General features: G+C 42.4%; 8 protein-coding genes across 8 annotated transcripts; 5 read left to right on the top strand and 3 right to left on the bottom strand.

Annotated features, from left to right (window-relative positions):
* The first annotated feature begins 625 nt into the window (after positions 1-625).
* On the top strand, positions 626-1,809 carry BCIN_10g00910 (hypothetical protein). Its single transcript, XM_001555729.2, has 2 exons — positions 626-1,254; positions 1,310-1,809. The coding sequence occupies exons 1-2, from the start codon at positions 659-661 to the stop codon at positions 1,482-1,484; spliced, it is 771 nt and encodes a 256-aa protein (XP_001555779.2). The 5' UTR covers positions 626-658; the 3' UTR covers positions 1,485-1,809.
* Positions 1,810-2,473: 664 nt separating this feature from the next.
* BCIN_10g00900 (hypothetical protein) lies at positions 2,474-4,939 on the bottom strand. The gene is made up of 8 exons (XM_024695422.1): positions 4,445-4,939; positions 4,079-4,363; positions 3,815-4,019; positions 3,464-3,762; positions 3,297-3,408; positions 3,074-3,245; positions 2,837-3,004; positions 2,474-2,737 (listed from the first exon to the last, which is right to left on the bottom strand). Exons 1-8 carry the CDS (start codon positions 4,734-4,736, stop codon positions 2,603-2,605), a joined length of 1,668 nt encoding a protein of 555 aa, XP_024551216.1. The 5' UTR covers positions 4,737-4,939; the 3' UTR covers positions 2,474-2,602.
* Positions 4,940-5,807: 868 nt separating this feature from the next.
* Positions 5,808-8,499, bottom strand: BCIN_10g00890 (hypothetical protein). The gene is made up of 12 exons (XM_024695421.1): positions 8,086-8,499; positions 7,832-8,024; positions 7,667-7,775; positions 7,524-7,620; positions 7,429-7,463; positions 7,278-7,379; positions 6,922-7,212; positions 6,639-6,868; positions 6,401-6,582; positions 6,323-6,352; positions 6,146-6,219; positions 5,808-6,092 (listed from the first exon to the last, which is right to left on the bottom strand). The coding sequence occupies exons 1-12, from the start codon at positions 8,422-8,424 to the stop codon at positions 6,053-6,055; spliced, it is 1,722 nt and encodes a 573-aa protein (XP_024551215.1). The 5' UTR covers positions 8,425-8,499; the 3' UTR covers positions 5,808-6,052.
* A 2,879-nt stretch (positions 8,500-11,378) lies between these two features.
* On the top strand, positions 11,379-13,836 carry BCIN_10g00880 (hypothetical protein). Its single transcript, XM_024695420.1, has 6 exons — positions 11,379-11,611; positions 11,691-11,768; positions 11,880-11,929; positions 12,221-12,402; positions 12,451-13,268; positions 13,325-13,836. The coding sequence occupies exons 1-6, from the start codon at positions 11,525-11,527 to the stop codon at positions 13,577-13,579; spliced, it is 1,470 nt and encodes a 489-aa protein (XP_024551214.1). The 5' UTR covers positions 11,379-11,524; the 3' UTR covers positions 13,580-13,836.
* A 771-nt stretch (positions 13,837-14,607) lies between these two features.
* On the top strand, positions 14,608-15,695 carry BCIN_10g00870 (hypothetical protein). Its single transcript, XM_024695419.1, has 2 exons — positions 14,608-14,918; positions 15,069-15,695. Exons 1-2 carry the CDS (start codon positions 14,752-14,754, stop codon positions 15,346-15,348), a joined length of 447 nt encoding a protein of 148 aa, XP_024551213.1. The 5' UTR covers positions 14,608-14,751; the 3' UTR covers positions 15,349-15,695.
* BCIN_10g00860 (hypothetical protein) lies at positions 15,550-18,080 on the bottom strand. The gene is made up of 2 exons (XM_001555740.2): positions 16,652-18,080; positions 15,550-16,601 (listed from the first exon to the last, which is right to left on the bottom strand). The coding sequence occupies exons 1-2, from the start codon at positions 17,242-17,244 to the stop codon at positions 15,857-15,859; spliced, it is 1,338 nt and encodes a 445-aa protein (XP_001555790.1). The 5' UTR covers positions 17,245-18,080; the 3' UTR covers positions 15,550-15,856.
* Positions 18,081-20,447: 2,367 nt separating this feature from the next.
* BCIN_10g00850 (hypothetical protein) lies at positions 20,448-22,754 on the top strand. Its single transcript, XM_024695418.1, has 4 exons — positions 20,448-20,608; positions 20,655-21,134; positions 21,183-21,828; positions 21,898-22,754. The coding sequence occupies exons 1-4, from the start codon at positions 20,486-20,488 to the stop codon at positions 22,164-22,166; spliced, it is 1,518 nt and encodes a 505-aa protein (XP_024551212.1). The 5' UTR covers positions 20,448-20,485; the 3' UTR covers positions 22,167-22,754.
* Positions 22,755-22,761: 7 nt separating this feature from the next.
* BCIN_10g00840 (hypothetical protein) lies at positions 22,762-25,933 on the top strand. The gene is made up of 5 exons (XM_024695417.1): positions 22,762-23,357; positions 23,407-24,012; positions 24,066-24,128; positions 24,180-24,384; positions 24,435-25,933. The coding sequence occupies exons 1-5, from the start codon at positions 22,967-22,969 to the stop codon at positions 24,784-24,786; spliced, it is 1,617 nt and encodes a 538-aa protein (XP_024551211.1). The 5' UTR covers positions 22,762-22,966; the 3' UTR covers positions 24,787-25,933.
* The last annotated feature ends 60 nt before the right edge of the window (positions 25,934-25,993 follow it).

Genomic DNA, 25,993 nt, shown 5'->3' with positions numbered 1-25,993 from the left:
CCACTCTTGACGAAGTGATGGATTCTTGCACACTGTCGATTGAAGATTATTATCTGGAGTTGCGCTGACAGTTCCGCGATCTCTTGCTTTGCCACTAAAGATTACCCCCATGAAAAAGAGGTTCGCATACATTGATGAGATGGGAATCGTTTCCCACGTCGGGATATCACTGCATGCATGCAGGGGTGATAAATTTCCAATCATTTAACATCCCAAATTACCTCTCACACGCAGAATTGTCCTGATGTTGGTGATTCGAAACACATAGTCATATTAAATGTGAAGATATACTACGAGGAGACTAATTAATTCATACGAAAGTGCCGAATGCTAATATTTCTTTGTTCTTCCGCAGCCTAATTCTTGAGTCAGTGTCACTGCCCTTCAAAGATTTGGAATGTAAACAGTACTATCCTTCAGTTCCGATATTTCATTTTCGATCGCATGTTCTTTAATAAACAATGACTTACATCCTTGTTCGCGTGCCAAACCCTTCCTCACTACTAGTACTTCTACAGTCGCCGAGATTGCCAAGGCATGCAATGACATTCTATATCTTTCACGAACCTTTGCCTATTGTTGTTGCGCATATTGCCGCTTCAAGGCGCTTGCTGATATTCCTCCTGTGGGAGATTTCATTGGGTTCGTTAGTGAAGAGATGTTACCGGCCTCAGTCCGGCTCGTCGATGCGATGATAAAGTGGCCTGGATCACAGGAGTCTTATGATACGGGATATGCTATCGTTAATGGTCCTGATGTTCCTATGATGCAATACATATCTCATGGTACTAGATGCTCACAGCATATGGGAAAAGCGATGACTTTCTTGAAATCTAGGCCAAGTGAAAGTGTGCAACGGGTGTTGAAAAGTCATTCGTGGGGCGGTGCAGCAAAGGGACTTGTGGTAGATGTTGGCGGTGCCAAGGGAACGGTTGGTATCGACCTATCTCGTTTCCTTCCTCAAGTCAAGTGTATCGTTCAGGATCAACTTGAAGTCGTTAGAGATACAGCGGTACCCGATGATCTGCAGGAAAGATTAAGTTTCATGGCGCATGACTTCTTTCAAGAGCAGCCTCTGAAAGGTGCGGATGTATATCTCATTTGTAATGTCTTGCACGATTGGTCAGACAAATACGCAGCCAATGTTCTTAGCAACTTGATTCCGGCTTTGAAGAAAGGCTCGAATCTATTGGTTTGTGATAGGCTTCTCCCGGCTCCTTGTACGTTATCGCCGTACCAAGTGAGGAGACAGAGGTGAGTCTAGCCGATCTCGATGGCGAAAAGAAATCCGGTGATTGACTCATCTTAGGGCTGATGATCTTTACATGAAAGGTATTCAAAATGCTAGAGCTCGCTATCCAAATGACTGGGAACAACTCTTTGCATCCGTTGATTCGAGATTCAAGTCATTTGAGACGGGAACGGTTGATGGATTCCAGCTATCAACTAGCAGTGTGATATGGGAGGGCGAAGCTATATACTAGAAGATAAACTATCTTTCTGATCCTCTCTATGACCCTTTGAAGAAACGTATCACTATAAATTGGACGGAGACTTTCTCCTAAGAATTGGTCATTGGCTCAGAAAAATCGATGGCTGCGTAAGCAGCGGATGATAAAACTAGTAAAATACCATATTCAAGCCGCCACCCCGAATTATGTAAATTAGATGAAAGTTCCCTTACCATTCTAGATGTCGAATTCGAATTCTTTTTTTCCTTTTACTCATTTGATCACATCTCTGTGGGTTCCTTCGTGGAACATGGCGTCGCTTTTACAAATTTATCTCGCGTCGCAGTGCGAAAGAGCATGAGATGATCTATGGGCCACATTTTGCGTCTTTACTCAAGCCGGAGTAACAAAGTAAACAAGTATGATAACTCTTCATTTTTTACCAAAAATAAGACATAAAAAGCACGAACAATATTAGAAAGTGAATCTGTTTCCGCTATGAGTGTACAACAAGAGCCGGTAATATTTTCTCGTAATTCTATCGTTTCATTCCAAAGGTAACCACTTAGATATCAATATTTCACAGAATAATAAGACAAAAGACTTTTGATTTTACTACGCGAACATCATCCACAAGGTGTTTTCCGATCGGAGCAAGGGAGGCGAATGGATCTGTAAAGCCCCCTCTAATGATGAGTGAGGTCTAAGGATTCGGCCATGGTAAATACGACCTCATACTTTGGTTGCGTACAAAAGTTTCGTGACACCTTTTGGTATACAATTCATTTGTCCTGTTCCCACTCGAATTTAGTGATGTTTTTCGCGTTCCCCGAGATCAATGTTGGAGGTCGAAGGCGAGAAAAGCCTGACGTTTACTTCACGACATGTTGAGCATGATAGCTAGCCTTGCCACTCACCGTAGACTTTGCCGCTCTGATCACCTAAAGTGAATCTACAAAAGTACTAAACACGCGTGTCATGAGGCTTTGACTTCGTTTCTCGCTCGTGATGCGGATATGATTTGATAAATTATAATGAACCTCGTGGTTCGGATTTGAATGCATTGAAATAAATACTATGTTCATTTCAAATTTTGAAAAAATTTCTCATTTATTTAAATTTTACAGCTTAATCGATACAATACAATGTACTCACTCCATACTCTTAATATCACTTGCAACCTCGAACTTAGCGTCGGTCTTTTGTCTGACCTCCTCAACATCTACACCTGGTGCCAACTCGGTTAAAGTAAGGCCACCATTGACTCTGTCGACTTCGAATACACACTAGGAATATGAGTGTAAGTATTTTGGCCATTAAGCTAACCCATCAAACTTTTGGTTTGATGGATCAGGGGGAAAATTTAAACGTAGAGGAAGTCTTACCAAATCAGTGATAATAGTGCTGACGACCTTTGCTCCAGTCAAAGGTAAACTGCAGTCTTGGACAATCTTTGCGCTTCCGTCTTTTGCTACATGTTCTGTTGCGACGACGATCTTAGTTTCGTCAGGGTTGGAGACGAGATCCATTGCTCCGCCCATTCCCTTGAAGATCTGTGGATTTTTTTGTTAGTTCTGACTGCACTTTGACGGAGGTAAAGGAGGATAGAAGGAATAGCGTACCTTTCCAGGAATCATGTAATTGGCCAAATCACCATTAGCACCGACTTGGAGAGCTCCAAGAACAGAGACATCGATATGGCCACCACGGATCATAGCGAAAGATTCGGCACTGTCGAAGGTTGAGGCACCCGGAATGAGAGTTACGGTTTCTTTACCGGCGTTGATGATATCGCTTGGGAATGTTAGTCTGCCGTGGGTGTTCTGCAGATGGAAGAAAACTTACGGATCAACTTCTTCTTCAGTTGGATATGCACCCATTCCCAAAATACCGTTTTCGGATTGAATCCAAACCTTTGTTTCAGGAGACAAGAAAGAAGGTGCAAGAGTTGGAATACCTACTCTACATTAGCCATTACCGAATCGCCACCCAAATCATGCGGAAAAACATACCAATACCAAGGTTAACATAGTAACCATTCTTCAATTCCTTTGCTGTTCTCCTGGCAATTCTATCTCTTCTGATGATTGCATCTGATTTGTTCGAGGTGTCTTCTTTGCCTTCTGGTGCACGTATCTTCTTCAATTCTAATTTCTTAGGAACGGTAGCTGGAACAATACGATCGATATAGATTCCTTGAAGATGGACATCAGCTGGATCAATTGATCCAACTGGTACGATTTCTTCAGCTTCAACGATAGCCACTTTAGCAGCTTTGGCCATAATAGGTCCAAATGTTCTCGTGGTGTATCTATAATTTGTTAACATGACATCTTCTTTGGTACTGAAACAAGAGGAATTACCTGAATTGACAGTTTCCAGCTTCATCGACTTTCCATGCTCGAAGAATAGCAACGTCTCCTTTGATAGCCTTTTCCATCGAATAAGTCTTACCGTCAAATTCTCTAGTTTCCCTTACTTGTCCTTTCTCTAAGACAGTGTTCTCTTTTGAGCCTTCTGCTGGGGGGCCCAATCTAGTAGGAATACCACCTGTCTGTAGCAATGTACCTATAAACCATCAATATACATGTTCTTCACATCACCCCAAAGATCGAGTAAATACTTACTAACACCAGTAGGCGTATAGAAAGCCGGGATACCAGCACCACCGGCCCTCAATCTCTCAGCAATAGTTCCCTGGGGACATAATTCAATAGCGATTTTTCCCTCGAGATATTTCTTCTCAAGAACCTTGTTACTGCCGATGAAACTTAAAATTAAACGGTTTACTTGGCCGGATTGTGTCAAGGCGCCTAGACCACCTGGTATCGATGCTCCGGCGTTGTTGGAAACGGCAGTTAGGGAATGAAGACTTTCTGGTCCTCTTCTTTCCAATGCTTCGATAATGGTTTCTGTATTTGATATCAGTATCATGCATTATGGAAATCTCTTTTCCAGGAATCAAAAATGATGCAGAAAACAGAATTACATACCAGCCGTTCCGCACAATCCAAACCCTGCACTCAAAATCGTCGATCCACTCTTGATATCCGCAACGGCCTCATCGGCATTCTTATATACTTTACTCGCACCTCTTACAATCTTTGGTGCTCTGCTGACGTTCTCTTCATCTTTATATGGGTTTCGAGGCGCTTCTAAAAGTCGGGCATAGCTTTGAAAGTGTCGACAATCCCGTGATTTTTGACCCCACTGACAACGGACAGATGATGTTATGCGAAGGCCTGGAAGGCGAGTTGTGGTAAGAATACGGCGGGAGAGAGACATATTTACAGATTGAGGAAAGAATAAGGAAAAGGAGGGTAATTGATGGACGAAAAGAAGTTTTTGTAGGAAATAGTGGCTGTTGATGCCGCAATGAAATCGGCAATTGATTTGAGGCCGGGGAGTTAAGTGTCGGCTATTGATCTAGGTCCGATGAAGGGGCGAGAATATCACCAACTTCTCAATACAAAAAATGGGATTAATTCAACAAGAAGAATATGTATAGATGTGAATTGAATGAGGGGGATAGAGTATATATAGATTATTCAATTCATATTTGTCCTCGATATTTGTCTTGACTGTTCTGCCCAGCCAGCGTTCAGACACAAACACTGTCGGGTAACCAATCCCCGGTTGAAGTTATCGGATAATGTCTTTTCCACAATTTTGTACATATTCACATACCGAATACTTCTCCCGATTCCCTCACTGCCCCTTTATGGGGTTTCTCGCTTCAGAAATGTTAAGAGCGGAGTAAAAAATATACCCTATCAATTGCAGAATTTCTGAAGTCAGCAGATCTGGGGATTTCAAAAAATGTGATCAAACCCCACATTTCAAAGTTTCACGAACGAGTCCCAAAATGATGCTCAATTGATCAGTCCCAAATTCAAGCAAAGTCTGAACCTCAAGATTTGGCAGTTTTGTGTTCAATCTTTAGGGAACACAAAAAGTAATTGAATAACGTCACTCAGCGTCTATACACGCATGCCATGGCACGAGGACCGAAATGGCAAAAAGGCAAAAGAGCGATCAATGGAGGTATTGAACCACACCCGATTTGAACGGATAACCTTTCGATCTGGAGTCGAACGCGCTACCGTTGCGCCAGCGGTCCTATTGATCTGACAGCCGTGCTTTGTTTTCATACATATATCCATTCAAATTATTCACCCAGCAAGTGGGCATAGAGGGGTTGCAGCAGGAACTAGGAGAAATCAGGACACAAGTTCCGAAAACTGATGTGGGGCTAGTGGGGGAAGTTGAAATTCATGTTATATTTGTGAAGGCAAAGATCAATGAAAGTTTAAGGTAAGAAAGGATTTCTTTGAGAATATATCACACACATAACGCTGCAGTAGATTGGATATTGTTGCCATCAACTTGAACGATGAGTAATAGTGTATATGACAATATATTCATTCCTATTGATGTCTTCGAAGTTGCTCGTACTCTTTCTTAATGTACCGATGTTGTTCCACCACACTCAAAGCTTGGCAGACTAAGAGTCGTTTGAAATACTTGGGACGAGAGTTGCAAGCATCTAGTATCGAAGTTCAATCTCTGGGGCTCATAGGTCATTGATAATGGCTCGCGACTCATGGTTCATTAAATATCTTTCCTGGGTTTAATAGCCAACTATTTATTTCGAATTAGCTTCCTCTCTCCTTGCACGTAAATTGGGTAAATACTTTGGATCAAGAGAGTGCTTGAGTTTTTTCATGACAGTAATTGTATCGAGACCAAGTTCCTTCATCAAGCAATCCTAATAGTTTTTAGCTATGGGGCCACAATCGATGTTTATTGGATATTTGAAGTATTGCTGCTGCTATACAGATCAACCGAAGCCTCAAATTTTCGTTACTCACCTTCTTACCAAGCCCTATTCCATGCTCGCCCTAACGAAAGTTAGCAAACGAAAGCCCGTATGGCGTAAAGGTACGAACAGAACTTGTTCCTTCCATCTCCAATGCTCTGTCAAGCATATCATAAACGCATTTCTTGACAGCAGCTGTCTCAATTGGATCTTTAGGGTTATACATAACAGCTTGATGAAAATTTCCATCTCCTACATGTCCGAGCACACTAGAAAATAAGCCGAGTTTCCCTGATTCTGCTTTCGAAATATCTATAGGTGTATCAGTGATGTAGTGCAAGTGAAGCTTGGGAGATCTCGCAATTTACCAATGATCTCAGCTAACCTTGACATAGGTACCGCACAATCTGTACTCCAAATCTCAGTACCTGGTGGCCGTTGTGCTAGCATTGCCCATAGAGCTTCTTTCCTCGCGGACCATAGAACAATTTTGTCTTCTTCTGTTTTTGCGAATTGAAATTCTCCACCTTTCCATTGTTTGGCTATAGTCTGTACTCGCTGGATGTGGTCCTTTATTGCTTGCTCTGTGCCAGAAAATCTATTCTCATCAGTACAATATTGGAATGAGGAGATTATTCGATAGACAGCTACTTGAAAAATAAAGTCGGTCGCTCTTCCCACTTCCTTCCTCCAGTGCCTCCATTCTTATTGATAACCTGCATTTGTACTTCATCCATAATTTCCATGGCCGCTAAAGGAATTCCTGTCCTGATGATTTTTGAAGCAGCTGTCGCAGCATCAACAACAGAAGGAAATGTAACCACTGCAACACTAGTAGCATCGGGAACTACGGCCAGCTTGAGAGTGATTTCTGTAATCAACCCCAAAGTACCTTCTGCTCCTACAAAGAGAGAAGTCAAATTATAACCTGCGGAAGTTTTACTACCTTATGGTTAGAGTGGATGATGCATGCAGCGTGAAGGTCAAATCGAAAGATGGAAACATACCGTGGTCTTCTTCGAGTTTTTATTACAGTACCATCGGCCAAAACAACAGTTAGATTAATGACCCAGTCTTTCATGGTGCCATACCTCATTGCATTGGTACCACTTAGAAATATGAGACCTGCCAGGAATATTCAGGAGCGGATGACATTACCTGCAGTTTGTAGAGACCATTCCCCCAATGTGAGCCTAGGAATATTAGAGAATAAGTCAAGCACCTAATAGAATTATTCCCTCTGAATGACATACCGTTGGACTAGGATCTAATGGTAGGAAAAGTCCGGTATCTTTGATTTGCTCGTTGAGATTCACCCAATTCACAGCTGGCTGTACGACAACATCCATACTTCTCAGAGTCAACGTAGTTCCATAATGATAGCCATCAGACCTACTCATCTGGATGAAATTGAATAATTTTGTCCATCTTCACAAAGTCAATGCTCAACCCCGAGCAAGGAGTGGAAATATGACCCTCCACACTTGAGCCCGCACCAAACGGTACTATTTTCAACCAGTCAGTCTGATTGAAGGCCACAGGATCATTCACAGGGACCCACTCATCGGAACTTTATGCTTGGAGCAAATCTTTGCAATTTTGACAACATCACCTGTATCTTTCGGATAGACGACAGCGAGAGGTCTAGTTTCGGAATTTGAGGTTGACCATTCCGAGTAAGAATGTCTCAATAATTCATCTTCATCATAACTAATAGATTCGTCTCCCAACACATTGGCAATTTCCTGAATGGCCTGATTTATGTTTTAGCTTAATCGATTATCACGTGAGAGTATTGTTTCCGTGATAGCTCACCTGAAGCATGACAGATGGTTCTGCATACTTTATGGAAGACCCAAACCCTTTTTGATCGGTTCTACTTTTGTATGACACATATCCATATCCAAAACATAGTGATGCAGTTGCAGATGCGAGAGAACACAATAACACTGTTGACTTGCTGAAAGTGGCAGGAGGAGCAGTGCCGTTGTGGGAAGCATGGGCCGAATTTGACGTGAACCGTCTTCGCAGCATTGAAGATCTACCATATAGACTTTTGGCTAAGTTCTGGCGCAATGCTGAGGTACTGGCTGGCATTTTAGCGGGGACGGAGTGTTTACTAGCTTGAGAAATAGGCGATAGAAGACGATTCATGTTAAATGCGTGCTTCATTAACCAAAGACTCAGACTTGCCGAGATTCATACCAAACACAGAGGGTATAAGATTCCAATTGTATGTAAAGATAAAAATGCTGTGAGGTGGTATAGTCTCGTGATTCTCAAGGTATTAACCGCAGGCAATCCGCACTAATGCACCCCAACCTTGGCAGTGCACTCATCGGCAATTCTTCGGCTAAACTGTTTCGCTGAAATTGAGGGCTTGTTGATCATTTGATGGCATCAACATCAACATCAACATCAACGTCAACATCAATGTCGGTCCTCTTATAATCATGTCACCTTCGCAAAATTCAACCAACTATCAGATTCCTTACTCGAATTACCTTTTTACCAGTTCTTAAGCTTTCTAACGCCCTGCGATGATGTGTTTTCAAAGTAGATCTTGAGCCACCCACTTGAAGTCTTGAACCGCACAGACTCGTCGACTTACCTTAATCAGATTGAAGTGCAGGAAGAATGCCAAGTGCATCATCTGCTGGCCCAGAAGCTTATATACGAATTGCGTATGAACTTAAAAGTACGAGTCCTGAAGATGGCAGTCTTACTTTTCCCATTGAAACACGACCAATTGGAAGTGTTCATCCCATTCTTCTGTTGGTGTATATGAACTCTCATTGCCCCAAGTATGGTTTTGATAGATCATGTAATTTTTTACCTTTGATTTCACTTTACGAAATTGCTCAATATTACCTAGGTATGAGAGATTTCAAGGCGTCAATCACTACACTAATCTGTTTAGGCGGACGAAGAGTGATTGACTAACCACATTTCATAGTGCAAGACTGCAAGTGCTTCAGACGTCATAGTAGATCTGAAAGCAACCACTCATCATTATTTAAGTTGATAGAGATCCCAATTCTTGACACTTCCAGCGATAAGGTCAATTCGTTACAAGCTTTTTTGAAATTCTCCACCAATATCAACACAAAATCACATCCAATGTATGATAATACTTCTTGTATTTGCCAATTACGGCTTCATTTGGTACATTCTCCTCGATATGAATATTTTATACTGGCAATCCAATTGCTTATTCCCTTTCTAAAATCACTATTGGACCGCCTCGATGTCATGATTTCGCGGAGTATACCTCCCGCACGCAGCCTGACGGTATTAGACAATTGGCGATGGAATAGTCTGTTATGTACGGTCAAAAATGCTCTGAAGTTGTCCAAGATAGAGGAAATGCCGATGGATATCTTACTTGATATCCTTGACCGAGTGCCCATCTCATCAGCTGCTGCCTTTTCGATTTGCAGTCCGCACATCAAAAAACGAATGAGAAATCAATATCTTCAGCATCTCAATACCCAACCCTATCAAAAGTTACATTTTCTAGAGCTTCTCGCAAATCATTTATCCAATCATGTTGTGTGTGAGCTATGCCTCATTATTCACCATGTAGACAACGCGGGGTCGATACAGTACTACAAGCGATTTTATGGCAAATCACATTGGAATCGCATGCGTCGAATATCCAAAAAACTCGATTCGCAACTCTTAATGATCGACAAATTATTACAACCCAATTACAGGGAGCAAGTTTTGGCTCAGTTACTGGACGGATAATGATATCAACAATTGCAGGTCTTACCTTGGCTGGGACTGCAATATCGCAACTTGGAAAATTACCGTGAAATTATTCCATCAGGGAGGGGATTGCATCGGCCTGCTTGATATCATGTCAAGTATCATTACGAATTGTAGCTATCGTTACTTGCCACAGTAGCAACAGTCTCCGGTAGATTGTGCAGTAGCAAAAATCTTCATGGCTCAAATGGTGGGAAACACATCGCTCGAAAAGGTCAAGGGGCCAGTTGGTTTTGTTTGCCGGCATTGGTTCTGGGATAATACCAATGATACACTTGTTATGGGAATTCTCGTGGACCTCCACTTAAAAAACGCACTCGTGAAAATATCGGTTAGGAGATTACAGTTCAACCACTGTAACATGGAGGTACAGGTCGAATTTCAAAGTCCATTAGAGCTGGGGCTCAAAGTTATATGCATACCATGAAAAATCCTTGGATAAAAATAGGGAGGAGGGAGGACGAGGATTGTAGCAGACATCCAGGAGAGCTTTATTGGATACATCATCCTTCTCTCCCCATTCGATTTAAAATTCAAAGCTTCTCCGAAATGGAATTTCCAGTCCTCCATTCTTTGTCTGCGAAATTTCTCCTTGTATCACGCAGTGGAATTATATGAACAAAAGTTTAGTTTCTTTTTCCATTTTTTTGCACGAATAGATATCCATCAGTCAATGAAAACCCCGTGATAGTTTATGGTGATCGACCAAGTTCATCAATCTTCGTAATCCTCATCAATTTAACTACAAGATCCAAACTTTCCTGTTGTGTCGTGAAATGCACTGCAGTAATCCGACGTAGAGCCACTAGATAAATATCAGTATCAAGATCTACATTCCGAAATACATTCTAGCTGGGAATTCACACGAGCGTGGAAAGTGAAATCACCAATCTCCATAAATACCATAACATGAACCGGAATTTGAGCCCTACAAGTATATCCCATTGTGTGACTAGCAAAGAAGATTGCCAAAGGTACCTAATGGTTTAAGTAAGAAATCTGTGCAGGTTCATATCTGCCAGCATCATCACTCAATAAACATCATAGGGTACCCAGTTGTATCCTCGAATCACCAATGTGAGCAGATTACAGTTATGCAGTAGAAGAAAATTTATTTGTTCATGACAAGCCACATATTGTGAAGGCGTGCAACCAGTCACCTACATGCCATTAAATGTGGTAGCTGAGGCCAATATGTAGGTACTATCGTAGCCAATAGGTGAATGGCACAAGGTGTCTGTATGGACAGTCGTTTATTCGCTGTTCTTGAGTAAGCCGCATTCATTGGCTTAAAGTGGTGCTACATGGTGCTTTAGCCTCACTCATATACACACTCGCAGGAACTATGCATCTTATCGGTGACTTCATTCAGTAAGAAATCCGAGAATGAAATGATTTTGAGCCTCATGAATTGTGTATTAATGGTGATTCCGTTTGCCGCGCCGTAATCAATATTTAGTCATTTTAAGTCGTTGAGTTTATCATGGACAAATTTTTATTCGACCAACATTTGCGAGATTGCACCATAGTGCAAGAAAAAACAACATGCTTCGAAACTTTTCTCTATGCTGTAAGTCACCTGATCTGATGAACATGGTGAACACTCGCTGTTTTCTATCGGGACGTTGATGATTTAACTGGTGTAAAAGGATCCAGAATACCGAACCACAGTGACCGAAGAGACCCTTCTTGAGGCCGAAGAGTTTGATGATTTTTTGAATCAAAAGGTGAGTTCTGACTTTCAAATGAAGAAATGGTTAATATTGAATTGCTTGAACGGTGTTGATATACTGATATGTTGTTGAAATCGAAGTTGGAATAAAGCTTACAAATTTCAGGGCAGATTCGAAAACAGAAATCAAGGGTGCATCGGAGGAATTAGACTTATGTGAGGATTTCCACTGCCACAAAGCATTTCATTTCAGGTATCCTATGAGATGTGAATGACGAAGCGATGATCGCGAACCTTTGATTTTACTGGTTATATCATAGCAAGGTGTCGTGAATTCCTGTAGTTGATTCGATCAGTTTATCATGTCAGCCAACTTGGCTGGAAAGTCAACTAGCATGAGTGTGCTTCGCTCTATAGTATCTGTCTGATCATGAAGATATGGTCTCAAACATGAATTCGATTGGGTGCTCTAGTATTACGAAACTTTGTTCTTACTAACGGTACCAGCTTACAAAGAAATGCAATCCATCCCCATACATTCGAACCCAAGTTTTTATCTTTACCTAATGGCTTTCATAAAAAGATTGTGGACGCAATGCATCTCCCTCACTCATGGATTGAGACTCTAAGCGCAGTGGGCCCATTTTACTGGTCTGGATATGAGCAAAACGATAACGATCTTTATCTTCGTAAGTGATTGTCAGATATTAATATGGTATAATATTGATCATCGACAGAGATAATATACCGCAAGAGCGACGTAAAAAAGCCATCCAATGCTCGAAACTGGGAATTGGTTCTTTCACACTCCCTCAAGACTGGTATCACGAATGCCTTTTTCAAGGGTACGCCTCGGGCTGATGTTACTCAATGTATTACATGTCTTCGTCAATGCATCAGTGAGATCGATCACCCTTTATTCCTGCCTGCTCTGGTCTTTTCTTGTGACATTGATTTTGGAGAAGATAAACGTCACCGAGACAATCGAGAGCGAGTCCGGATCTTAGAAAAACAAGTAGTCGATGCATCCCACATATATGCACATCCAGACTTTACCAAGCGAGATAAAGTCAACCTTTCACAAATCAATAGTGACTTGGTAGATTGCCATAAGAATGTGTTGTGGAAGCGGCCGGAAGGGTATATCACTATTGTACAAAAAATGGAGAAAACATTATACGAGTTCAAAACTTTGTGGCCGGTTGAAAGAAAGGAAAGATTAAAAAAGCTTCAAACAATGATGGAAGGGAGGCTTGAACTGCTTCAGTCTAAGCTTCAGGGAATAAGCACCCATCGTGAAGTTACAATCTCGAGATTGAAGTTAATTGGGGAGGTGTTGGAAAATTTGGTCTCGCTGGATATCTACAAGCAAGAGAAACAGCGGCAATTCAGTAAATTGCTGAGTCGAAAAACGGCACTTCTAGAGGAAACAAAACAAGAAGAGAGAAGAGAAATGGAGAAAACACAGAGAGATCTAGAAGTAATGCTAGAAACAAGGAAACAGACGACTATGTCATTACTAGGCATTTTGTTTCTACCTGGTACATTTTTTGCAGTAATTTTAACACAAACGTAAATATTCACCCGTTTAGATAGCTAATTGGAGTATAGGCAATTTTCAGTACCACATTCTTCAACTTCCAACATGGTGATTATGCGGGAATCGTCTCTAAGAAATTTTATATTTACTGGGCAGCTACGGTTCCGACCACTGTAACTTTGTTAGGCATGTGGCTCCTCTGGCAAAGAAGAACTAAGAAAATGCTAGAGAAGAGAGATGATAAATTTCGGGACCTTGAAGCAAAGAGCAAGAAGGCACGAAACGATATCTTTAAAGAGGAAGAAAAACATTTTAGACCAGTTTGATTCCACAGCTCTTGAATATGTATTTTTCAACTTGGGGTTTTGTTTGCTATAATTTGAAGAAGCGGGTCGCGATTCGTCCAAACACATAGTCGGTGTCGAAGAAAGATAGCATTACACCCGATGTAACAGCTTTTGGGGATTGTGGGAAAGATAGTCCAATACATGATCTTTCGCTGGAAAATTGCAGTACTGACTACACGCAAAGTTGACGATGGTTCATGAGTTGTAACAGGAACTTATTAAAATGATCGAGCCCATGATAAACTTGTAGTCCTGCAAACTGCTGCCAGATAAACATGAAGCTTTCTGGCACCGGTACGAATGCTAATAGATACGATAGTACGCCACTTGGTCGTTTTGATTACCGTCATCAAGACTTGTAACGTATAACTTCCCATAGACGTAGTTGATCATGAGTGTGCTGTGCTCTTCCTGTTCACACTCAGTCACTTTACAATCAGGTGTTGCTCGCCAAATGACACCAGTAGCCAAGTCAGATACACCTCAAGTAGATATTCTCCACATAAGAAAATACCACAATGAATCCAACCTGGAGATACCAGCTCATTATTTTTCAATCCATCAAAAAAAAGAAAGAAAAAGGCAGTAAAAATATATTCTAGGAAGCTCAAGGTCAGTCATCAAACAAAAAATCACCTGAAACCCATCAAAAGTCCAGGGGAACCAACGCTAAAAACACACGCTAAAACTAGCGAAAACGCGTCATTCCGCTGTCAATTCGTCGCGACAACCAAATCGCAAAAAAATGTAAAGTAAACAATCGCTCGTTCATCTATACGCAAAATCCTCACCGTCGCAACCACAATTACAATTACAGCCACAACCATATAATTCACCCTCACCCTCACCCCTACCCCCCGACTCAAATTTTGCCACCACCACCACCACCACCCAAAGAACCTTCTCCACCACAACCTCAAACCACAACCCCAACCCCAACCCCAACCATGCCCAGCACCTCGCCCTCTCCCTCCCCTCCCCCCCAACCCCCCATCCCCCTCACCCCCGGCCCCCGCGCCACCGCCCTCTACACCGTCTACGAAAAATCACTCGCCTCCGCTCTGCACACCATCTCGTACCCCGCCTTCTCCTCCTGTTTCCCATCGATATCGCGCAATGCGCCGGAAGCGCTCAAAGCCGTGCACGGCCAGATGGTCTCCCGATTACGCCAATTCGCACTCGATGAATTCGAGATGATATTGCAAGAGCGCAGAGTGGTGGAGCGATTGAACGGATTGGAGGGAGTGATTGAGAGCGCGCGACGGAGGAAGGCGAGGGGTGTGGATGCGGAGACGGAGGGGAGGGATGTGGGTGTTGCGTGAGTATATATATTTACTTTCTTTCTTTTTTTCTTTCTAGCTTTCTAGCTTTCTTTGGTTTCTAGTGTGTTTATTGTCGATTCCTCTCTACTATCACCATTAATATCACTATCCCTCTGCGCAAAAAACTAACCTCACCCCTCTCATAGCCCACATACCCTCCCCGCGCCCTCCATCCTAGCCGCCCATCTCACCCCCCTCTACACAACCCAACAATCGCAACTCAACGCCAAACTCCAAACGACGCAATCGCAAAACGCGAGTCTCGCAGATGAGATCCAGAAACAGCGAGAGGAGATTGAGAAATTAGTGCGAGGGGTTGAAATCGTCGTGGAAGATTTGGATCGCGCGAATGAGGTCATGGATCGGGAGGTGGATGGGTTGGGGAAGGAGGCTTTGGAGGCGGAGAATGTGTTGAGGGATACGTAGGTTTCGTGGTTTATGGGAGTTGGGGATGTGATGAGGGACGGGGAACGACAATGTGAGATCTTTTGGTAAAGAAGGGAGTTTGGGTGTAGTTAAGGAAGGGGATGGGATGTGTAGATTTATGGGCATTTATTGGATTTCACCTCATGGCGCTTGGCGATATCAAAAAAGGGATCCGGTGTAGACAGGAGTTACTATGAAGGTTGGTCTTCATCAAGTCCAGGACATTAAAACGATAAAGTATAAAGTATTATATGAAAGACCTTGCAATCGTCGGTTGCGTACTATATAACAATACAAACGCATAAAGAAAACGTCTACGCTCCAGAAACACCTCAATTCATATCCCATGTTCCCGTCCTGGTATCTGTAGTATCTTTAAGCGGTTCATCCGAAACCAAAGAGATCTGTATATTTGAAACGCCAATTTTGCCCATCCAGTATAAACCCATCCATTACTCCCAACCTAACAAATGAAAAGAAGTAAAAAACTCCATCCCAATTCTATAATTCAAGCCTTGACCGGCGTACCATTATGGCTGATTTTCCAACTCCCACAATACTCCTCTCCATATTCCGGAGGTTCACATCTGGTTAATGAGCCGGTACTCCAATCCACAATCCATTGTTTTCCTTTCATGATTAAGTAATTTGATTTTCGAGGTGAGCGGCTTGTGAGGATCGCCATGCATTTTTTGGCATATATCATATCGTATCGAGGAGACCACGCATGTTCTGGGCGCCATTTTCCCGTTTCGGGACAGAAAGAGTGGGAGGGGTTCGGGTTTGGTGTGCGTCGAAGTGTACGATGACGACGCGATCGGCTGTTTATAAGACCCATATCTCGAAGGGCATCCAGCGCGGCTTCGGCTTCGTTGATGCATTCACCGGGGGTGCGTGATGTGTGAGGTGCAGATGATTGGGTTGAGGGTCGAGCCGTGGATGGTCGAGTGGAAGTGGTGATAGCTCTACCTTCGGGAGTATTCGAACTTGCGAAGTTGGGATAATGTGTTCGGATGAGTTCTTCTTGGGCTCGAATAAGTTCATCGTTGACCTGTACCTCTCTGGGTTCCCTTCTTCTTCGTCTTCGTGATCGTGGGATAGATTGATCTCGTGGTATTTGTCGTTCATCGAGAGGCATAGAAAGGTTGATAGCTGTGAAGAGTGATTGAAGCCAGGTGACGAATGTTTCGATTTTCACGCAAGACAGAAGAAACTGATCTGCTTCTGCTCTGACTCGAATGACATAGTGTTTCCTGTAAGTAATCAGTATGGCCCTTTTAATACTTGGTGCATGTAAACTCACTTCACGTAATCTGCAGCAATGCCAACTTCAGCATGCTGTAAATTGTAGCTTCCCAACAAATTTCCACGTTTTGTACCAGCAGGTAAATCCGGTGTACTCTTTCGATCCCCAAGCTCCAAACCAAAGACCCCCGAGCCTTTGGCCTTGTGAAAAGTCAAAAGTGTTCCTTGTAATGTCGCGTATACTCGATACCAATTCCTATCCGAAGCTCTGTGTATCGCGCCCTGCATCTCCATTTTCCTCATGAACACATTCTCCAAACTTATACCAGCAGAATAACCTGGGAGGATTTCTCTCCCTTCATCTTCTCGAGGTTGTATATTTAAACGATTTCGCATATTTTGGGATCGAACGGAAGCATCGTAAGACGGAGGAGAATCAAGTAGAGGATCTGCCATTGACAGCGAATTTGTGGATTTGTCCTCCATCTCCATCTCTGGCTCATGTTCCGATTCTTCCTCTGGTTCCTCCTCCACTTCCGGTTCCTGTATCTGATCGGAAGATTCATTATTTTGTTTGTAGTATTCCTCCATCGAAACTCTCCTCGAACTCGAGATTTGCGCGGATTGAGAATTAATGGAAATGTCGTCCATTGTTACATGATTTCTGAAGACTTCAGCAACGTGTGTACTCATGGCTTGTGTGTGTTATTGATGCGTCCGCTCCGAAATTAATTAGAGCGTGTTGTACAAAATCCCGATCCTACATGATCTTTATCATCATATTTGTACCGCATGCGGCAGACAGTGAATTTGAAAACGGTCTCCTATTGTCTGTTTCTGAACAAGTTTCAATTGAGTTTTCCTAAAGTTAATCGCATATTTGTGTAGTAAAGAGGAATTGAGACAATCGTAGAAGCAATTGAGTCGTGGAAGAAGAAGAAGAAATAAATCTGACTCATGTCTTGTCTTGCCTCGACTGGAGTTCTCTTCCTTCCGGAATAGAAGCAAAATAGGAGGTGAGGTTTATGTGATGTGACGAGCAAGCCACAAATATGGTTTTTCTTGGGTGTTACCGCTCAGATCCCTTGTCAACAAGATTCCTTCACGGAACCGAGCAACTGCAGGAGGTGGTCGTGAGGAGAATGGGAGTGGGAGAGGGAATGTATGGGTATGAGTTTGAGTTTGAGTTTGATGAGGATGAGGATGAGGATGACTGCGGCTACGACTGCATCTGATGTCCCTCGTGTATCTCATCCTCATCCTCGTCCTCGTCCTCATCCTGCTCACCCTCGTCCTCGTCCTCACTCTCGTCCATCCCCAAGACTTACTTACGACGTGCATCGTGCAGCGATCAAACACACACCTGGACCACAATACAAGATATAATTGGATGTTTGTTCTTTTGACTTGCGGGGAAATTGTCCAGGCTGAAGTAAAACAATTTTGATTAGTGTTCCGGGTCGGCCAGCAGCTGTCAGACAACTTTCGTGGGTGAAGACTGGGCCGGTCCTAGTACATTTTCTTCGTCATCACAGTCATGAACCGCCGTCAATCAATCACATCGATCACATCAAGCTGCGAATCTAACCAATGCTTCCAGAATTAGTAACGTAGATCGTCAACTCATCAACTCTTGGGTCGCAATGCGGCCTTTCCTGCAAAAAGATAGACAACATCTGAAATATTCGGCGCATACGAGGCACAATCGTTCCAGAATAATGAACGTGGGTCCTTATAGTCGTTGAGACGCTGGCGGCTGTATCGAATTCAATTTCTCCTTCTTTTCAACACTTCACCACTTCAAAGGCTGGACCCAGCAATTACCAACAGCATCATCATCACCATCATCACCATCATCACCATCAACAACAACAACAACAACAACAATACGACCTCAGTCTTAACTCACTCGGCCTAGCCTTTCCATTACAGCAGTTCGTGTTAGCGGCGCAGATGATTTCAGGAGCAAGCAGACCCTTGTTCTTACTCAGGGCTTAGCACGCCGCGCGCATTTGTTGGCGTGTTCATCACGACAAAGCTCTTCACTGGCTTTGTTTTTCTGTTGCATCTCTCACTCCCTTGTCTTTCGACGTGGCTTCACTATTACTGGATTGGCGGTATTGGAAACGTTTTGTTGCATGTCTACGCCGAGGTCCTCGGTGTGGATTTATACATGATTACAACTCAATGGTCTATATCCGCGACCGAGGCTCTCCACTATTCTACTTGTTTAAACCTCATCCAAGTGGATTTGCTAGAGGAAGGTTATATATCTTCCTAACCGTTTTTGTGGTTGCGGTCATCAACGTTATATGTAAACCCGACTGTTGGGTCTGGTGGCTGGGAGTTTGATAAAGCTATCCAAGATGAAGGATCAAAGAGTGGAACCCTTAGAGGCATATTGACCTTTGCTGTCTGGCCTAAATTTGAACTTCCTGTTTGGACTATTGGAGCTTCAGTCACTACTTCAATACCCAGATCTAATTAATTAATGTGTATCGGTAGTTGCATTCAGACACAACCTTCATTTGCAATCCCAGGGCCATACACCTCTTTTTTGTTACCTGTTTCCAAGCGGATTGATATAGTCATAAAGGTTTCCTAGCCATTAGGTAAGAGCTCCCTCGGAAGATGATTTCATTCTCACGTCTTGAGTGGTATAAGAAGAAATGTACTACCCCATCTTGCTCTTCTCGAAATTACTTCAAGCAAACCATGAACAAGACGATCTACCAATCCAGCCAAAAGGAAGATTGTAGTAACAACGTTCACTTAGTCATGGCCAGGTAAGATTTCTATATGTATATCAAAGAAATCCTCTTGTCTGTGAGGGGAAGAGGGTTATTATCCCAGATGTGCATTAACCTTACTGTGAAGAAGTCAGATAAACATGCAACTCAAAGCCTATTCACAGACATGATGGATGAGGTGGTGATAACTGTGGCTATCAGATCATTGCTATGGCCCAGTTAGGAAGAGATATGGTGAATGAGTTAATAGTATCTGTGATGAAGTTGAATTCATTGATCCATACGGATATATCACAGAAGTGAGACAGTCTTTCCACAACTATACGATCCGAAATTCCATGCCAAAACATTTCACACGAATAAGCCCTTTAAGAATTCACGAAGCGCTCAATATCTCACTACTAGACACTATTAGACACTATTAGGAATCAGAAGTTAAAAATCAAACACGAAGATTGCACTCCGGATTCGGCAATCATACTTAGTTTGCCATGAACGTCTGAATGCAAATATGCATATCCAGCATTGAACCACTCTAGATTTCTAACACAACTCGACAATTGAACATCGTCAAAGTCCAAACACCAAGTCAACAGCAAAGAGCTGTTTAGGTTTTGGGGTTCGAGGTATTTGTGAGACAATTTGGTATCGGATGCAATGTTTACAACGTGTGCGTTGAGGGTAGGCGGGTAGACACCAAAGAGAAAGTGTGGGGTAAGATGGATTGGAGCGGCAAGATGTCATCTTGCTGCCCAAGAACATCCAATTATCTTCACGTATGAAGGCCAACCAAATATCTAGTACACGATTTATCCATCATCAAACCTTCTAGGATGAAGATAAGAATAAAATGTAAGTATGAGCAATGGTTAACCTTGTGCTAACTTTCGACACGCTTCCCACAGGAGTGATTGACCAAATATATCATCAATATGGATGCATTTTGGAATTGATCCATCGTCTCATAGAACGAGATATTTAGCATTCAGCCATAGGTCATAATTCTCTTGTCTTACTACTCGGCATGCCACATTACCTTCCGATAACGTACTAGTGTCAGCAAGCCATGTCAGACTTTCTATGTCTTCTCTTTCTCTTTCTCTTGAATCATCGAGATCTTTAGCTCTCAACAACTTATCAACATGTTTTCATCGTCGTACCTTTTCGTCATTATATTATGGACATCTAAGTGTTTTGCATCCGACCTAAACCACGATTACTTGGAACAATTCTACTCAATTCCGAAGGATAAATGCCATACCGCTGTAAGTTTATCATAGAGAGCATGGTTACTCAAACTGAACTCTTCAGTGTCAATTTCTTTCTCGAATTCTTGAAGGCCGGGTATCGTTCCCGGGTAGTACGATATATGAATATGAGCAATCGTATTGGTCGCAGCAACAAGCTGAAGTACACCCCGAATGTCGAGTGACACCAGTATTTGCAGAGGATGTCTCTACTACCATGCAAGTACTTAAATCTCAAGGATGTCAATTTTCCGTCAAGAGTGGTGGACATGCATGTTTCTCGGGTGCATCAAATATTGAGAATGCTGTCGTGATAGACTTAAGCAATCTTGATCAAATCAAAATCTCGAGCGATAAAACAGAAGTTTCCGTCGGGGCAGGTACACTATGGTCCAATCTTTATCCGGTAACGGACGCAGTAAAAATTGGAGTTATAGGTGGTAGAGTGGTCGGAATTGGAGTTGGAGGTCTGACACTTGGGGGTGGAATATCTTTCCACTCTGGACGGTATGGATTCGCTTGTGATAATGTTAACAACTATCAAGTATGATTCCTCTCATGTTCTCACGTCTGTGATCTTATGGTTCAATAGGTTGTTCTTGCCAATGGCTCTATTCACGATGTCAATCGAACATCGTACCCAGATTTGTACTGGGCTCTGAGAGGAGGTGGGAATAATTTTGGCATTGTGACAAGATTTGATCTGGCCTCATTCGAGCAAGGTGATATGTGGGGTGGGACGACAACTTCAAATGCAACAGAACTTCCCGCTGCAATCGAGGCACTGGCCAATCTCAATATCAACCATGCTTCTGATCCATTTGCTGCAGTTTTCCTGGCATACTTCTATTTACCTTCGATAGGATCATCACTGGTCAGTTTCACATTGGATTATGGGAAGCCAGTCATCAATCCTCCTATTTTCCATAATTTTACTGAGATACCCGCTATATCTGCTGATTTGAGAATTGCAACCCTTACGTCGTTGATCAACGCAACAGCAGAATCGCAACCTTCCGGGCTTAGGGAATCATATTGGACAATGACCATATTAAATGATGCCGATTTAATGAATGAAATATCCAAGATATTCGATCAAGAACTTCAAAACATCAAGAATGCTACAAATTTATTGCCTGCATTGGTTTTTCAGCCAATCTCCGAACCTATGATCTCACACTTTAGCAAGAATGGCGGAAATGCTCTTGGTATAACGAAAGAAGATGGTCCTTTGATCCGTAAGTAAATAGCTCGGATGTTTCCGTACAATGCCATGTCTAATCTTACCGTCGTCTAACAATTTCTAGTAATCAATATTGCGATTCAATGGACCGACATCACAGATGATACACGAATTATAGCATTCGCGCAAAACTGCGTTACCCGATCTACTATCTTAGCAAAAGCGCGAAATTTATGGCATAAGTTTTTGTACCAAAATTACGCCGCGCTTCAACAGAATGTATTTTCGAGCTATGGGAAAGATAATCATAAGAGACTGGTCGAGATCTCAAAGAAATATGATCCAGATGGGGTATTCGTGCGGCTGCAACCGGGATACTTCAAAGTTTATTAAAATACTTCCAAGACCTACAAGTGGCAACCCACGCAAGCTTTTCTCGTTAATTGGCAGTTTGAAAAGCGGTTGCTTCCATTACTTTTTCAGCAACACGATCTGTGGTTATCGTCATGTGTTTTCACCGGATCATTCTTCCTATGGCTCTCTTTGATTTGTCGTCGGTTGCAACGGCACTGGTGGGTTGCAGTATACTCGAAAGACCCGAGACAGGTTACCAGCTCAAGGAAAGAGGGGTTTTGCAAAATATTGAGAATTCTACAACGTATTCCCAGGGCTTGGCCAGCTAATAAGTCTTCAAAAATTCAGTCTATGAGTCGTTGCTCAGTTACGTACTTGAACCATATTATTCGAATTCCATTACAATCTGCTCAATACCGAGATTAATCTTCCTTCGGTGATTTCATTCAACGCCGTTCCAAGTGGGGAAACCACGGTATAGGGAGAATAGGCTTAAATGGAGCTCCATTCTCGGGCCAAGGCATCTTATCAGATATACATCCTTGTTGTTTGAACGATTTAGAACCATCTGATAAAAATTCTGACATGCCATGCGTGAATTGCGGGAACTTCTCCCAACTTTCAACAATAATTTGTATCAGATCACCAACGTTTAGTGGGCCGACGTCGTATTCACGTTGGTCATAGAATCTCAAGAACAGATTCGTTGAAACTCTATAAAGAAGATCAGATAAACTCAAAAATGAGAATGTTTTTCGATTTCGTATTGATCCACTTCACGAACTCCTCATTTCCTATCTTTTCAGCCTTACCTCGAGGTCCGAGGATAAACTTCGGCTATGTCGAATAATCAGATAGTCGATACGGTCTATTCGACATCGGGTACACCACCAGCGGCACACGATACTAAGGAGAAAAATGAAGCCTTTGTATCGGCGGCATCTTCGAGCGATAATGAGGAACATCTATCGGATATCGCCAATAACGATGGACCATCCAATGCGAACGATATACCTTGGCAATGGAAGCTTGCCTCGGTCATCCTAGTGTCGATGATTGGTTTTGGTTCTCATTGGAGTTCAGGAATTACAGGTGCCATGAAATCTACAATCAAGAAGGAGATGAAGATTGATAATAAGCAATATGCTTTATTGAGTGCCAGTCAAGACTTTATGGTAACAGCTTTAATGCTGGTTAGTGGTGTTGTTACAGATAGGATAGGAGGAGCAGGTAATAATACTAAATCTTTTGTTTTCCTCCGTTTGCTCACTATTCCTAGGTACAATCTTTTACGGCAACATAATCTTCACAATTGGATCCATTCTCATTGCCGGAGCTGCTCAGACCAGAAACTATCAATTTATGATTGGTGGTACAATTGTTCAAGCTCTTGGAGATATTGCTACTCAAGTTGCACAATACAAAGTCTTCTCTTCATGGTTCGCTCCCAATCATGGATTCGCTTCGACTCTTGCGCTTGAGTTAGGAATTGGCAAAATTGGTGCATTTGTTGGTAAATCATCCGCAAACATTATCTCAAAGAACACGGGAAACTTTGCAAATGTCTACTGGGTTTCAGTAGGTATGAATGTTTTCTGTAATTTGATGACTCTTGGTTTCTACATCTTCACTCGCTTCGCCAATAAAAAGTTTCCTTCCACATCTGATCCGGCTACTGGTGAGAAACTTACAGAAGGAAACAAGAGATTTGAATTACGCAAAGTTCTTGAATTACCTTGGACATTCTGGATCATTATGGCATTCTCATTATTTGAAACATCTACTGCAGCCCTCTTTACTGCCAATGCTACAGAATTGGCTGAGCAAAGATTGGGTGTATCATCTGTACAAGCCGGTTGGTATACATCAGCTATTCAATATGGCGGTAAGTATCCTACAACATTGAAAAACCTAGTAATACCATATTGACCCTTTTAGGATTTTTCTTCGTTCCTCTAATTGGAATATTCGTTGATATATGGGGAAATAGAGTTACTCTCTGTGGGTGAAATCATCGACTTATTGCACAAATTTTCTGCTAACATGCTTCAGTTACTATCGCTGGTTTTGCTGTTTTAATATCAATGTCTATTATGAACTGGGCTCCTTCAATACAGGGTACAGATGCCGCATTCGGCATTTACGCTTTTGCATATTGTTTCGGTCCAACCTTGATGATCGATAGCATTAGAACATCAATGTGGCATCAAGGAGTTTTCGGATCCGCATACGCTCTCAAAGTAACCATGAACAACGCGTAAGTCCTGTTCTTTCTAATTTACCTACTCTTCACTCACAAAAGAATAGCATGAGTATCATCGTCGGTATCGTCGCCGGCGTAATTCAAGACGCAGATAACAATTCCTACGACAAAGTCACGATTCTCTATGTTACTCTTTCGGCGGCAGCAGCACTCATGTCACTAATCATGATCGGGCTCGCATATTATTGCGTTGATTTCCGCATGTTGCAATGGACGCGCAAACAGAGACTCGCTAATGGTGACTTGATTAATGAGCGAAAGGAAAAATTCCATAATGAGAATGGACCGAGAAATCGTAAGATTTCAATGTATTGTCTTGGGGTATTGGCGCTGTTGGTTTTAGGTTCGTGGTGTGCGTATTTCTGGGGCGTGGCTACAGGAAATAATAACGGTTAATGATTAATGGGATTTGGAAATGGAATTGTGATGGGAAAGTATTAAAATGGTTGACTGGATATTGTATGTAATGAGCTTGGATGATTTGATGTTTTTTTGCGTTATGTTTTGATGCTCGGTATAGAGTGCGGAAAATTGGATTTGGACTTGTGATGATCCTTCTCATCTTATATGATGTGTCACTTTTGTGGTTAGATATGGGAACAAACCAGGAGCCGGCCGTCTGTCATCAAGCTATACAGTGATATGTGCGCATTCTGGGTCTGATGAGGGGAGGGGGGATTCTTAAAAACCAGACCCTTGATGAACTATTAAATCTGCTTGCTTGTTGAACTTCAGCCTCACAAGTGTAAGATCAAAATCCGAAAACTCTACATCTCTCAAAACCCACAAGATTCGCTTCAAATATTCACCATGGGTCCACAAACCGCATCATCAGCGGCCTCATCACTTCTCTCCTGCGCTTCATCACTTGCACACGCATTCTTTCATCTTCGTATGAAAGTGATAATACTTGACAAGCTCTTATCCTTATCATATTCGCCGATATTGGATGCAGTATGTATAGCATGTCTGCCTGTCTTGTTATGTTGCGCGATTCGCTTCTTTATCTTTTCCCACCAAGTGGTTCTCGGGAGGTTTTTGAGAAGGTGGCAGAGATGCCGCTTGTGGATTGTAGGGGCTGGGATGGATTTTTATCTGGAGGAGATAATTCGTTTTGAGACATCTAGCTGTGATTTTGAGGACAACTGTGACAGCACCAGCGCGGACTCATGTGGTTGATAGTCAAGCAGTTCAGGACAGGTGCTTTTGATTTGTAAGTCTTCTGCAGACTTTTTGCATTTGGATGGATGCATGTTGTTTCTAGATAGAGGATTTGGTAATTGGAAAGGTTGATCGATAGTCATTGCTGCGGAGGTGCTTGCATTTTTGCAGTTTGTGATGTGAGTTTGATTGTAAAAGAATGCGGAGGGATAAGTCGTACTAAGATCTTAGTCGGTGTCTTTTCTATTATTATTGGCTTCTGTCACCGGACAGAATGAGTGTTTTGTTGGCGCCTTTCAGTTCTTCGTCTGTCGATATCTTAAAGTGCAATATTGTATTGGGCTAATGCTCACGATGAAAGTCCTTCCGTCTCCTAGGTTCAATTGAGATGTCTCGAGCTAAAACATTTATCAGCTTTCAATAGTTTGAAGCTCAAGCTTGG

Source organism: Botrytis cinerea, chromosome 10 (assembly GCF_000143535.2).
Source record: "Botrytis cinerea B05.10 chromosome 10, complete sequence".
NCBI classification, from domain to species: Eukaryota; Fungi; Ascomycota; class Leotiomycetes; order Helotiales; family Sclerotiniaceae; genus Botrytis; species Botrytis cinerea.
Note: the sequence above shows the minus strand (reverse complement) of the source record. Positions and strands in the feature narration are given on the sequence as shown.